This window comes from Esox lucius, chromosome 12 (assembly GCF_011004845.1).
Source record: "Esox lucius isolate fEsoLuc1 chromosome 12, fEsoLuc1.pri, whole genome shotgun sequence".
Classification (NCBI taxonomy): Eukaryota; Metazoa; Chordata; class Actinopteri; order Esociformes; family Esocidae; genus Esox; species Esox lucius.
The window spans coordinates 23,567,663-23,582,798 of record NC_047580.1 but is presented as its reverse complement, the minus strand read 5'-3'; the positions used below and the strand labels follow the sequence as shown (position 1 = coordinate 23,582,798).

General features: G+C 39.9%; 1 protein-coding gene across 6 annotated transcripts in view; it reads left to right on the top strand.

Annotated features, from left to right (window-relative positions):
- LOC105013720 (synaptotagmin-2) overlaps positions 1–15,025 on the top strand; it is a 68,403-nt gene extending 53,378 nt beyond the window's left edge. For 5 of the 6 annotated variants that reach the window (XM_020052066.3, XM_010875446.5, XM_034295756.1 and 2 more), the window contains 6 exons: positions 3,869–4,006; positions 4,089–4,256; positions 5,953–6,120; positions 6,337–6,454; positions 7,016–7,149; positions 8,711–15,025. In XM_020052066.3, coding sequence (XP_019907625.1) covers positions 3,869–4,006; positions 4,089–4,256; positions 5,953–6,120; positions 6,337–6,454; positions 7,016–7,149; positions 8,711–8,926 — 942 coding nt within the window. In that variant the 3' untranslated portion in view covers positions 8,927–15,025. The remainder of the gene's footprint in view (positions 1–3,868; positions 4,007–4,088; positions 4,257–5,952; positions 6,121–6,336; positions 6,455–7,015; positions 7,150–8,710) is intronic. The other variant, XM_034295757.1, reaches the window with a different exon arrangement.
- The last annotated feature ends 111 nt before the right edge of the window (positions 15,026–15,136 follow it).

Sequence of the window (15,136 nt, the reverse complement as noted above, 5' to 3'; positions counted from 1 at the left end):
TGAAATGGTTCTGAATTGAATGTGAAACTCATCCAATGGTGTTTCCCCTGAATGGTGATGAGTGCAACTCACTAGAGATCACTAACATGCATGTGCAAAGGGTGAGGTTGGCTATTTGTCAAATAATGGGTGAAATTTTACCTCATCAAAATCTTTCACTGTGCTTCCACAATTGTATTTCCTAATTAAGCGCACTATTGTGCTTGTAATTATCAGTTCAGGGCGCTTACAATACTGTAATCCTAGTATTTTCTCTCTGTTTGAAGTGTGACATTTATATGTCATTTCTATATGTCCTAAATTCAGTTGTGCAAACACGCTCAGACATTAAGGTGAGATAAAGAGGTTCAAATCTTTTGACAAAGTCCAACGCAAGCCCTTTCAGTAGGTACCATTGAATGGCCACAACTTGACTTGAGAGTAACTATCTTGGATGACCCATGATGCTGCTGACCCATCAGGGTTGAACCAGCGATTTCATTTCGCCCTGGAAAATAATGGTAGAAAATAATGGTGTGCCAGAAAGTTTGCCCACCAGTAATAATGTGAGCTGCATTTGAATTATCTTTAGACAGTGTGACTCAAATTGAAAACCCGCGGCATCAATTGACTGCCTATATTCGGGTATCATAATTCCTTGTGAGCTCGCAATTGAAAAGTCATCACAGTTATGACAATGGGGGCATACTTTCAGACTTTTGTAATCCTTGAATCCCATTGCATGTACAGTATATTTTAGACTGGAACATTCCAAAATAGCATGACTTTCCGATGGATGTGCAATTTCCACTGACACAACGTTTTTCAGGATTACAAAGTATGCAATCTTGACTAGTAAAATACATGACTTACTCTACAAGCACATCAGGAGTCATTACTGACACTATAGGACAAAGAAAACAGCCAATTCATTTCATATACATTTTGCTATATAGACTACTGTAGTAAATTCTCCTGCATTTTGTGACCCAGCATGCTTGAATGCAAAGCATTTCCCACGACAAATGTAAAGAATGCCACTGTAAGGAGACAGTATGTGTGTGGGTGTGTGTGTGTGTGTGTGTGTGAGATGTACACTCACCTAAAGGATTATTAGGAACACCATACTAATACTGTGTTTAACCCCCTTTCGCCTTCAGAACTGCCTTAATTCTACGTGGCATTGATTCAACAAGGTGCTGAAAGCATTCTTTAGAAATGTTGGCCCATATTGATAGGATAGCATCTTGCAGTTGATGGAGATTTGTGGGATGCACATCCAGGGCACGAAGCTCCCGTTCCACCACATCCCAAAGATGCTCTATTGGGTTGAGATCTGGCGACTGTGGGGGCCATTTCAGTACAGTGAACTCATTGTCATGTTCAATAAACCAATTTGAAATGATTCGAGCTTTGTGACATGGTGCATTATCCTGCTGGAAGTAGCCACCAGAGGATGGGTACATGGTGGTCATAAAGGGATGGACATGGTCAGAAACAATGCTCAGGTAGGCCGTGGCATTTAAACGATGCCCAATTGGCACTAAGGGGCCTAAAGTGTGCCAAGAAAAATTCCCCCACACCATTACACCACCACCACCAGCCTGCACAGTGGTAACAAGGCATGATGGATCCATGTTCTCATTCTGTTTACGCCAAATTCTGACTCTACCATCTGAATGTCTCAACAGAAATCGAGACTCATCAGACCAGGCAACATACTTCCAGTCTTCAACTGTCCAATTTTGGTGAGCTCGTGGAAATTGTAGGCTCTTTTTCCTATTTGTAGTGGAGATGAGTGGTACCCGGTGGGGTCTTCTGCTGTTGTAGCCCATCCGCCTCAAGGTTGTGCGTGTTGTGGCTTCACAAATGCTTTGCTGCATACCTCAGTTGTAAAGAGTGGTTATTTCAGTCAAAGTTGCTCTTCTATCAGCTTGAATCAGTCGGCCCATTCTCCTCTGACCTCTAGCATCAACAAGGCATTTTTGCCCACAGGACCGCCGCATACTGGATGTTTTTCCCTTTTCACACCATTCCTTGTAAACCCTAGAAATGGTTGTTCGTGAAAATCCCAGTAACTGAGCAGATTGTGAAATACTCAGACCGGCCTGTCTGGCACCAACAACCATGCCACGCTCAAAATTGCTTAAATCACCTTTCTATCCCATTCTGACATTCAGTTTGGAGTTCAGGAGATTGTCTTGACCAGGACAACATCCCTAAATGCAGTGAAGGAACTGCCATGTGATTGGTTGATTAGATAATTGAATTAATGAGAATTTTAACAGGCGTTCTTAATAATCCTTTAGGTGAGTGTATGTGTGGCGTGTATGCGCGTGTGTGTTTAACATAAAGAATGCCACTGTAAGGTGGGTGTGTGTTTAACATAAAGAATGCCACTGTGTGTGTGGGTGTGTGTGTGTGTGTGTGTCGTGTATGCGTGTGTGTGTTTAATGTAAAGAATGCCACTGTAAGGAGACAGTGTGTGTGTGTGTATGTGTGTGTGTGAGATGTATGTTTGGCGTGTATGCGTGCATGTGTTTAATGAGTGCAGGGGTTTTTAGGCAAGCCTGCATGCAAGAGCTTTTTTGAGTGGTGTGTGTGGTCATGTGTGCTTCCCTCTTCTTGTTGTTGGTTCCATTTTGGTGCCAATAATATGAGGTAATAGTATGCAAGGCTGTGAATGTAGTATGTACAATACTGTGTGTCTGAGTGGATGTGTTAGTAATTGGTTGGGTGTGTGTGTGTGTGTGTGTGTGTGTGTGTGCGTGGCGTGTGCACATCTGTTGTTTGGATGGGTGTCTGTGTTTTAGAATACAACGTAGAATGAGCTGCAGACTGTCCCGGTTCCTCTTCTAGGGTAAGCTCTGCGGTGAATAGCATGGCCCTACTACTTTTCATTATTGAGTCATTTCTGTGTCATGGACAATATTTAATAATGCATAAGGAGATCGGGAAAAAAATCCTTTCAAAGGGTCAGCAATCATGGTTAACTATTTTGGTTAATTCAATGTATTATCATATGCAGTGATGTTCTTAAACTCAATGTATAGTACATCTGCAATAACAATATGTATTAGCTGGAATTATTAGCTTATATCCACTGAAAATGTTGGATGATTCTTCTGTACATAAAATAATGACAGTGATTATGTCAGTGTAGGTGTAATCACAGCATGTTGACAGCAATAATGCAAACAGATTATTGGAACATTAACATTCAGATACAGTAGGGATATGATTTCTTATCAGAGGGCAATGGATAGAATTGGATAATTTTTTGCATCGCTTTGAAATAAACCTTTGCCATTGTCTAAATGCCTGGGTTGGCTGCTGGAACAACATGTCACACTGAAGGACATGTTGTGGTATATTTGACTTTATCATTAGAGTTGTAAAGAGTAGATGTTTAATGTTGCAGATGGAAGTGTATTGACACGGCTCACTGTCTAAGATCTGATCCCATCTGTAGGACACAATATATTCCTTACAGGATGATCTTATCTGATCTAATGGGTTGCCCAGCATTTGTCCTGCCAGAGAATTCCCCTGTAGCAGTGTTTTTCTTTTTTATTTCATTTGACCTCAGCCCATCCCTCCCATTCTTTATTCTGTCAATTAATATGCATTAAATAAGGAATTTTGAATAAAGAGTGCGAAAATGAATGGTGTCACCCAAGGAATAGTGAAATCAAGTCATGTTGCAAACAAGGTCATGGATGAAAAGATTTGCACTAGAATCATTTGGGTTGGCCTGCAGTTAGTAATGGGCAGGTAGGTGGCTGCTGTGACCAACCAGACTGCTGAAGAAGAACGTATAGGTGTTGTTTGACTCTCCGTTCCAACGTCTGACATTTGAACGGCTGCCACCTCCCCTTTGTCATTTCAGAAACAGGATGATGATGACTATGATGAAGATGATGCCGAGACTGGTATGACCGGAGATGAGAAAGAGGAAGAGGTGAAGGAGAAAGAAAAGCTCGGGAAGCTCCAGTACTCCATTGATTATGATTTCCAGGATAACAAGGTGGGTGTTTTTTGTGACCCAAATACACTGTTTACTGTTTTCCTGTCTAGGAAAGACTGACTGACCCTTTTTATGCTTCCAGCTCACAGTGGGCCTCCTCCAAGCAGCTGACCTCCTGTCCATGGACAGTGGAGGCACCTCTGACCCCTATGTCAAGGTCTATGTTCTCCCAGACAAAAAGAAGCATTTTACCACCAAGGTGCACAAGAAGACATTGAACCCTACCTTCAATGAGACCTTCATCTTCAAGGTTGGATACTGTATGATTACTGTATTTTCTGTCTGTCGTTCTATCTGTCTATCTGCAACGCGCCTAGCTATGGACGACTGCAAGGCATAATGAAAATGTGTCTGAGCATGTTGTGAGATGCTCTGAAGCACTTGAGACCAACGTATATTCCACAGAAATCTTATTCTGGATAATACCTCTGCACTCAAAGAAAAATGCCTTTTTTCTTAGCAAGGATATGAATGAGTTTGTTGTTTTTTGACTTTATTTCATAACATGCTTATAACGGTTTTTATGTTGCATTAATGGATTCTGAGAAAAAAAGGACAATTTTACAAGGAGTGATTAAAAACAGAAAGAAAAAATATGGTCAACATTTGGAATCAATGAACATTCCCTTTAATTTTACACCTTAGCTGTGGGTGATGGCAGGATCGTAACTTCTGCCAACTAGTTCCCCAAATACTGATGCATCAGCCATGCTCTCTCTTATCCAAATAATCTGCCGGGCTGCTGTTTCAGATAACACCTCATAATGGAGAAATCCACTGCAGACTTCCTGCATCTGATACCAGCTAGTCTCCACAACAGAAACGCCTCAGGCGATGACAGAGTCAGATCCTTGTATTTAGAAATGCTTAGATATAGTACATAACACACAGATATGTATTATGTATCTATAAAAACGTCCTTTAGAAAAATCTATCTGTCCCTCCTTTTTTGATTCATTGCCTGGTTGACCAGAAAGGAACTGAATATAAATATATATAATACACATTCCATATTTTCAAAAATATAAGCTATTGCATTTAAAATTATGAATTACAAACTATTTGTCAGATGTATACAGTATGCAGATATGATAGGCTAATTTCATGATCCATAAGTAGCCTCAAGCTTCCCAATTTCAGAATCGAATTAAAGCTACATTCTGTACCCAGCTGTTTTCTGTTAATTTGTGTGTGTGCGTGGGCTGGGCGTGTGCGTGTGTGCATCCGAAGGAGAGCAGCTGTTTAGATTGTTCATTAAACTAGTATCTGGCTGGAATTTGATTGGAAATCAGAACTTGGCCAGTGATAAAGCAGAGCCTTTGAAGCGTCAGAGCTGAGCAGAACAGGGAATAGGCTGGGACGGCAATCCAAGGAGAACAGCACCTCCCTCCCTTCTGTCTGGCTGCTGACACAGCTCTTCACGAGAAACCGGCTATACCCTCCCAAGGATAGAACAGGGTTGTGTTCGGCTCTGCTGAGTGAGCAGCACTCTATTCAGGCTGGCTTTGGCCCTCTGTTCCTCTTCTGCCACTAATCATTCCCACATACCCATCTCTTCCCTGGGGACAGAGACAGCATCTGCTCCCAGTGCAGAGAAATATAGCACAGACTCATTTTTAGAGATAACCAAACAGGTCCAAGATACTCTTAATTTAATGATTACCTAGCAAAAAGTGGACAACCTAAGGATATCCAGATGACCATTATAAAACCTCCTAATCATTTATTTCATACTCAAGCCGTTGTTCATAAGGCTAAAGTGGGAGATTCCTTTGATGCTACATACGGCTATTTGTGCATGGGTGCCTCTCATCAGTTAGGGTCAGAACACATGATGTCAAAATAGTTCAAAATCATACGCACTGTCCTCAGCTAAACCAGGGTGTTCTTGCTTTGTATGATAAGACATAAAAACACGGTGTCATTGACGTCGATATATGTTTCAGATTCCCTTCCAGGAGATGGGCGGCAAGACTTTAGTCATGCAGGTCTTTGATTTTGACCGCTTCTCCAAGCATGACGTCATTGGAGAGGTTAAACTGCCGTTACACAAACTGGATCTGGCCCAGCCACTGGAGGAGTGGAGGGATTTGGACAGCGCAGAGAAAGAAGAGGTAAATGTGCTGAAGCATCTCACCCCTTGTATTCAGTCCTTTTAAATATTCATATAAGTATTAACGTTATGCAGATCAGAACACTGTTCATACTATTTTTGGAACCGTTTCCTGTATTTCAATTGTGTTTATTAGCATCGTATATAAATACGATGAAGTTAGACATTATTCCGTTAAACAGCGTTTTCCCCCTCTTCTCTCCCATGCCACGCACAGCAAGAGAAGCTGGGAGATATCTGCATCTCTCTGCGTTACGTGCCCACTGCAGGGAAACTCACCATATGTATCCTAGAGGCCAAGAACCTCAAGAAGATGGATGTGGGAGGACTGTCAGGTAAAAAGAGATGAAATCACAAAGAAAAAAAATCTGATATATAAGCCTCCGAATGTCCTGGTTCAGTGCATAGTCGAGGACAATGAGACAGTACAGTGAACATCCATATTCAACCACCGGTCACAACGCCCACGTTACCAAGCCCTTAATACAGCTATTTCAAATGACGGTTTCTTTGCTCATTGTTCTGTGGTAACGGCTCAGCAATGTAACATAAAATAGGCTCCAGTAAACCCTCGTGAATAAACATCGTGATTTTGATCTGTATGTTGATCTGCTGTAGCCTACATTACAAGCAGCCAATCCCTGAGGTGATTCAGTCTTGGCATACGTGCTGACTCTGCGGTACTCAGATCTAGTAGCCACCTGCTGGCGGCTCACCACACTGCAACCATTTCTGGTTTCCTTTGTGTTGTGAATGGAGGCCAGATGGTACGGAAGTACTGTGTTTTAGCCATTGCACTCTGCAGAAACCATGAATATAATATAACTTCTTACACACCTGTTGATCTACAGTGAGCCATTGTTAGTTTATGTATGTGTGACTAACTCTGTTCGCAGATCCTTATGTAAAGATCCACTTGCTGCAGAACGGCAAGCGTCTGAAAAAGAAGAAGACCACGGTGAAAAAGAATACTCTGAATCCATACTACAATGAGTCGTTCAGCTTTGAAATCCCTCTTGAGCAGATGCAGGTAGAGTGTACATCTGCAACCAGTCACCCAAAGACACAGATGGATGGATGGACAGACTGACGGACACACACACAAATACACTGCAGTGAACAAACATTTTTCCCCCTTTCTGATTCCTTGATTTTTTTTTATATTCTTCTCCTTCAATATTATCAGATTTTGAACCAAAACAGAATGTCAGATAAAAAGCTGAGTTAAGAAACACCCAGAGCCCCGGGTGGGAAAGTAATCTGTCCCCTCACATTCAATAACTGGTTTTGATACCTTTGGCTGCACTGACTAGTTGGTATTCAGTCCGTCACATGGCTGTGGTGGTTCTCTTTCTCATGCTGAACTGCTTTACTCTAGCTACATTTTGTGGGTGTTTGAGCATGAGCTGCTTCTTTCAGGTCCTGACACAACATTTCAATTGGGTTCAGACCTGAGTAGGCCATTCCAAAATAAAAACAAAAGTGTTTTGGTTGCTGCATGCCACCGATGAGTTCTGTCTTCGTGGACTGACGCCCTTCTGTTCACCTTGAACATTTTATAGTCCCTCCCACCAATGCTTTTTATTACATCAAGTGGGTGAATACTAACATATACTCAAGGTATATTAGTGGAGGATTCTGAAAACTTGCTAAATCCATCGAGATAATGGCCTCATCAGCAGCCCTGAATGCGGCATCCTACTGTATGCACGGGGCTACCCGGGATAAATATTATTTTGTTACTGAAAGATTTGAGCCTTAGAAATGGTGCGTAGCACAGCACAGACTGCTTTATTCAGTGTTGCCAGTTGGACAACTTTGGATTTGACACTGGATATAATGAGTTTCCAGAACCTTCTGGATACTTTTCTGGTCATTATTTATTCATACAATTCAGAATGAATTATTTATTCATACAATTCAGGCAATATTTTTCATTCACCCTTCCCCTTCTCAGCTGAGTGTTTTTTTTTTAAAGACCGCTGTTTATGATATTGGTGGTTTTTGTTGCTGCTAGTTTGTTAGCCATGCTAGCCACGTCTCTACAGAGAGGGAATGAAATTTGTCGTTCACAAATCCCCCTTTTCTGCTGCTTCAGTATTTTTTGTAATTCCACTGGAAACAACCCTCTATACCTTCAAATGACAAAAATAAAGAACAAACTTTATATTGGGTCTACATTCAAACTATTCTAATGACTGAAGTCCAGCTTGTCAACAGTCACCATGAATGAAAGCCGGATGATTATATAGCATCAAAAGAAACTAGACAGTGTCTTGGACCTATGGACCAGGCTAAACAACAGTATTTAAAGAATTGTTGTCCTCTTCATCAAGGGCATCAATCGTATTAGAAGCTGTGCACACACGCATAGTTAAAACCATAATGAATCACAACCTCTAGCTTTAAACAGAATCAGAAGATGTACCCTAAACCACAATAACAACAACAGTGTACTGCTGGAACAGAGGAACAAGGAGCCCAAAGGCATTCAGTACACACGTCATTTGATTAGATGACGTTATTACATTCTCTAGCCACAATCATTTTAAACGGCGGCGACATAACACTTTCATTTTCTCCTCCCGCAGAAAATCCAAGCCGTGGTCACAGTGCTGGATTACGACAAGATTGGTAAGAACGACGCCATCGGGAAGATCTGGGTGGGGAGCAAGGCCACAGGGACCCAGCTGAAGCATTGGTCCGACATGCTGGCCAACCCACGACGCCCCATTGCCCAGTGGCATCCGCTGCAGCCTGAGGAGGAGATCGATGCCGCTCTGGCAGCCCTGAACGCCAAGAAGTAAACGTCTGCACACGCCCGTACCCAAACATACCCGTCCACCTCACCCCTCTCCTGCACCTCTCCCAAAACTGAATTCCCGGGCAACTTGCCAACCAATTCTACACCACTGACTGCAAAAGATACATTCAATATCTACACAAATTGACATGATGAAAAATAAGAGATATTTAAGGTATCATACCCCCCCCTCCCCACACACACACACACACACACACACACATCCCAGCTGTGCCATTCCAGAAGAAGACAGTGAGATGTTAGAAGACTTATTCAATTTATTTAATTTATGACATATTTTTATAACAGGGTTTGTAGTTTGTTGCATTGTGTCATTGAGATAGGGGCATATGATGTGAAAACAATAGTCTGATGTGATGGAGGGTTAAGGAAATAAAACTACACATTCACTCATTCTTTACCTTGTCACCTCCTCCTCTTAGAGACACTGTTTGCTTCAATACTGCTTAATACTTAAGATGCTTTATACTGCCATAAAATAGAGGAAAAACACAAGCAGGTTCATTCCTTAGGTGTACTTGTTGCACCATGCTCCACACCTGCCAGTCATTTAGAGTACTTAATACATATACTATATACTATTCCATTAGTTTCAATGACATTCCTAGTTGGGTAGATATTAGGGATAGACAATATCCAGTTAGCCCACACTATTAACACACTGCCTTTTGGATTATTTGCTCATCTGCTCAAACCATATTCTCAGGTAGGCCAACACTGAGAGAAAACTGAAACTTCATGCCTTTTTTCTAAACGGGTTGTTATTCAAAATACTCCTCAACACAATCAGAGAATAGTGTTTCGATGATTTGAAAATCTCAGTCCGGTGCTGGATTGGTTTCGTTTTCCGTGATCTGACGCTAGTCTATGTCCGACCACTGAAATGGCAACAGGAGATACAGTAGTCTTTCAATAAAACCGTTTGTGGCTGTCAGCTGTCAGAGTTGAGATGTGAAACATGTTTAGGATAAAGGGACTATGAGCCACTGAGTGTGTCCAGCATGGCCTATGCTGGGAAATCATGTATGGGAGAGAATATGTACGTGGAAACTGGAAGGACTGAATGGAACCCTGGCTGACACGGTGTTGTTGGTCAGGGGTCTGTTCTGCTGCCTGGAATCTACCACCTTTCCCTCCAATCCAATGCCTCTACTGTCTATGATCTATCTCCCTGTTCAGTGCTACTGCCATTAGTCATGGACTCACAACAAGGATTTCACTTCTTTAAAGGAATCCCTGTGTCCGTCTTACAGTCATAAAGGAGACAAGCCTTCCAAGTAATGAAATAAGCAATTCTCAACTACCAGGGACGCCTTCCAATTAGCTGTGTTGTTTTTTTATTCCCTTTTTATTCTTTTCAACTTTTGTTCCTCAAGCACTTTAAATCAAAATGTTCTGTTTTTATTCTACTCTCCGAATACCAGAGCTTTAATAATTTATTTTATGATGAATAATTCCTGGTAAAAAAAAAAAAAACAGTAAGTGAGAATTTCTAAGTGAATCATTGTTTATGTTGGTTTGTTTGATCATTTAAACCTTGTCTTTCTTGTGAATATACTGTACTTTGATTGTTCTGACATTTTTCCTAAGTTTGTTGGATATGGAATGGAAGGAGGTACTGTTACATGTATGTTATACAATTATTACCAAACTGCTGAATCTAATTGCACTACACTGGAATTCACTCTGTTATGTGGTTATAGATGTTGTTCTTTGATCTATGTCATTTTTGTGATGAGATGACGTGAGCTTGAGTTGGTAGTGGCATGTACCTGCCACACGTGTTGGAAAGTCATCTGATTGGGTGAGAGACACATTTCAATCAAAGGCTGCTCCTCAGATTTGTTGCTGAATGAGTGATTTTTATTGACTTTCTCTTGAGACAAATTTTAATATAAAACTGGTCATATGACTAAAATATATGTACAATTTGAGCAGTGAAGTCCAAGCAAATTACCATTATACATTAGAGCCACACTAGTAAATGAATGGGCTATGAACTGTCCTATGGCACCATCTTGTTTCAAACATTAAAAAGGTCCAAAGCAAGGCAATGATGTCTTTCAATGACGTCAAATAACAGCTTAAATGGAAGAACAAACGAAGCAGTTAAATATTTGGGAGTGTGGCAAATTTCAATGAAAGACCACTCCTCAGATTCATTGCTGGATGAGTGACTTTTTACATTTGGACATTCTCTTGTGGCTAATTTTATTGTAAACCTATACATATGACTAAATTATATGTAAAATGTAAACTGTAAAAGTCCTAGCAAAATACCATTAGATCCGCACAAGTAAATGAATGGGGTATGAACTGTCCTTAACACACCATCTTGTTTCAAACAACAGAAGGGTCCAAAGCAAGGCAGTGATGTCTTTCAATGGCATCAAAAACTACTTAAAAGGAAGAACAAACAAAGCAGTTAAATATTTTAACAGATTGACAACTTTTATATGTCTTTGGGAATTACAATATTGAATGTTGGTTAATTTATTGTTTTTCTCTATTGGACATTCATAACTTCTATATGTCCAGTAGAGGTCAGATTAGTTATGTTTTGCATTTAATTTAATTTATTTTCTTCTGTTCGAAAGCAACACTAAAGAAAAGACAACATGCAAGCAATCAAACAACCCATCAGTGTGTAGTTTTGCCTATATACATAGTTCATACATGTTGATAGTGCATGTTTCTACAAAATACTGTACATAAGAGCATGTTTTAGAGATAAAGCAAAAATATCTTGTGTACGTATCTGGGTGTCATTTCTCATTTTAATACCGTACCACAATGGAGGGAAAAATATGCTCTGTATATTTTCTAAATGAAAAGAATGTGTATTTATTTCCATGAATGGGTTATTGGAGAGAATGTCATAATATATTCAAATGCTACGATCCTCTCCGCGTCTGAACTTTTAAGCAAGTGTCATCAAGTACTGTGTGATTTCATGTAGGATGAAAATGTAGCCGCATGCTTGCTATCTAAATCCTTTTGTTTGACTTAACATCACTTATTTAAAATATGTTTATTTATTCATACAACTATTTATTTATTCAATTCAGACAATAAGTCTATGTTTGTATTCTTACCAAATATCAAATATAGTAGGATGGCTCCAAGTTCAAGAATCACATTTTATTCCAAAGTGGAACTGCCTGAGGATCAGCTCCAATTCTGAAATACATCACGTTTACATGACTTTGTAAAGAAAAAGAAAATGAATGATTTTGGACTTTTATAACAAGGATACTGTTTAGGAGGCTACAGAGCCTTCCTGAAATGAGGCCACACACCTATACAATGTGGAAATAGCTTGGAGTCCCCTACAGTTTTTGTTTTACTTTGTGTTTGTTTAATGACCCAACACCCTTCGCAAATATGTATATTTCATGTGTTTATTGAACAAATATACAGTATGTGTATGTGTATACAGATAGATGAATAAGATAAAAACTAAAGCCATAAGACTCAAGCACTAACTCTTTAGAGCTCTGATGTGTAACTAGAGTTATTGATTTGTCAAAAAAAACACTTCTCCATCTTCCTAGGCCAGTGTTTCTCTTTTACATTCCGTTCAGAACTCTGTACTCATCTAGATTCTAGAGGGCAAAATACAATCTAGCTACATGTGAGCACTGAGAGCAGTTGTGAGTTTAGTAGAATGGATGTGATTTTGTTTTTCTACTTTGAAATCGTTGAAGCTGTCTTTATTGTATAAATGTAGTAGCTGATTTTTTCCAGTGATGTAATTTGTATATGCCTTGTTTTGATAGTACGAATCATGGGCCATGAGTCTTCTTATCTCACAAGATTTTATTGAAAATACTAAAAGACGGCATCCAGACCGTTCAATGAAATAATGGTGTCAGGCTGGCCTGTTGGTGATCATTTGGCTGAGTGTGATTCATTCAGGATCCTGATTGCATTGTGTGGATCCTCTCTATAAGAAATATTTAGTTCCCAAACAGCTAATCTCATTCTCAGAAACACCTGCCCAAATGCGCTGTGCGCAGTAGCCTGCGGACAAGGTTACCAGACAACCACATTTTCATTCCCAGTAGCTTTACAGACATTACATGGTGATCAGAGATTTGGCAGAAAAATACATCACACTTAAGCATGCTAAACGTCCTAGTGAAGCACTAACAATGCTAAGCATTAACGTTTGATCAGCAGATGCTGTGTTCATGGTAAACAGTGAAGTTATATATAACACTTTGATGGAAACTATTAGTTCCAAGTCGACATTTACTCTAGTTGCAACACTAGTGAAATAATAACCATAGTGTTGCCTGATCACATTCAATTATGTTTACAACCATTTCATAATTGTAACGTTGATATTGCTTCTTCACTCAAACTGTAATCAATGATTTTAAACTGTGACCAAGCCGATGATCGTGAAACATTAATCCAGTTGGAGATTTCCCTGTTTTACCAAAAACACTGCCAGAACAACTCTCCCTATATTTACAATTCCATGAAATTCCAGTGATCTGTTTGAATCCATTTCAGAACCCAAACAGTTCCACTCATGTGGATGCAGATTAGCTGATCAATAAACTGTGATTAATGGTTCACACACAGCACATATTAAAATGAATGGATTGTTTTAATGCGTTTTACACTGCCATGGTCACTGCAGCCACGGACGTAACAGTTAGGCCTATGGGGGGACGAGACAGACAACTGTGTGTGTGTGTGTGTGCTTGTGTGTGTGTGTGTGTGGGTGTGTGTGTGTGTACATGTATGTCTGTTATAGGAACAAAAAGCATAGACCCTTTATAAAGTTGGTTGTTGCAGTGCAAAAACACAGCAACTTACTATACCTAAACATATATATCTGCATGCCCAGAAAACATAAACCATTCCTAATTGTACATTTTTGTGATGAAAATATAACAATCATGAGTTTAGAGTAGAGTTAAAAATTATTTATATTATAGGATTGCCTATTTTTTCATAGTCTAAGGCCTGAGCTCAATCAGATTGCAGGTTTTTAGGCATTGCAGCATTTGAAGACAGTTTCCTATTGATTTGACATGCAGCGTTAACCATGAAAGAGATCTTTGCACGAGGAAACATTGCCTTTGAAATCCACGGTGCCTTTAACCTGCAATCAGATTGTCTACCTTATGCATAATTGCTTTAGAAACTAACTTTAGGCTGTATCTCAGCAGGTGAAGGAACAATGAAATGAGAGTATAAAGATACACACACTAGCCTACATACCACTGTTGTTTTACCAGGCTTCGTAAATTAAGTTCTTTGTAAAAAGGGTCTATGGGATTTACAAAGGGAAACCCTCCAAAGTAGTCCGTCATACCAATTTAATGTTTTAGGGAGTGTCTCAGTGGGCCTAGATCACTAACCTCCTAAACAATGTGTTCTCCTGTCTCTGTGTAGCTCGCTTTGTGTTTCTTTGTACTGTAATATTCATGTCAGTGTTGTGTTTCTATTGTATTATATTTAGAATGCAAAACTGCATTAGGACCAATGGAAGAGACAATTATTGAACTTTCTACCATGAATTCAGTTTCTCTGTCTAACCATTGTACTGTACTGTTGTTGTGGAACTGGGCTCCCTTGGGTCTCCTTTGAATCCAGAATTACAATGTCTGATTTTCTGAGGATCGTCGGCCTTCACGTTTACAACATGGATATATATATATATACTGCCAATACACAGACCAGAACCAACCAACGTTCTTGAACTCTTCCTTCACTTCTCATTGTCCATACTAGAATTGTATTTCAAAATGCTTCTCTTTTTTTTCTCATTTCTTTTTTTCATCCTCTTTTTAAGCCTCGGAGGACCGTGAGACTGCGTCCTCGTGTGTTTCTGCGTGTCTTAGTGTTGTGGTGGTGTGTTCATGTCAGTACTTGTGTCTACTGTGGATCGCATGCTTTAGCCCTTGACTGGAAACAAACGTTGCTCAAGTACAACTCCCACTGCTCAGAGGTGGATGAGCCTCCTTGTAAAGTAATCAAGGGAACCAAATAACTCAATACAGATTTATCATAAGTGTTACCAGCTCTGTACGAAACGAATAGGAAATAAAGGCCTTTTAATTAGTTTGGACTCGTGTGGTCTATGCATCAGTCTTGGCTACGTTCATTTCTTTACTCTGTAACCAGAATTCAGGACACACATAAAGCAGCAAGCAGGTCCTTTGAGGAGAACATA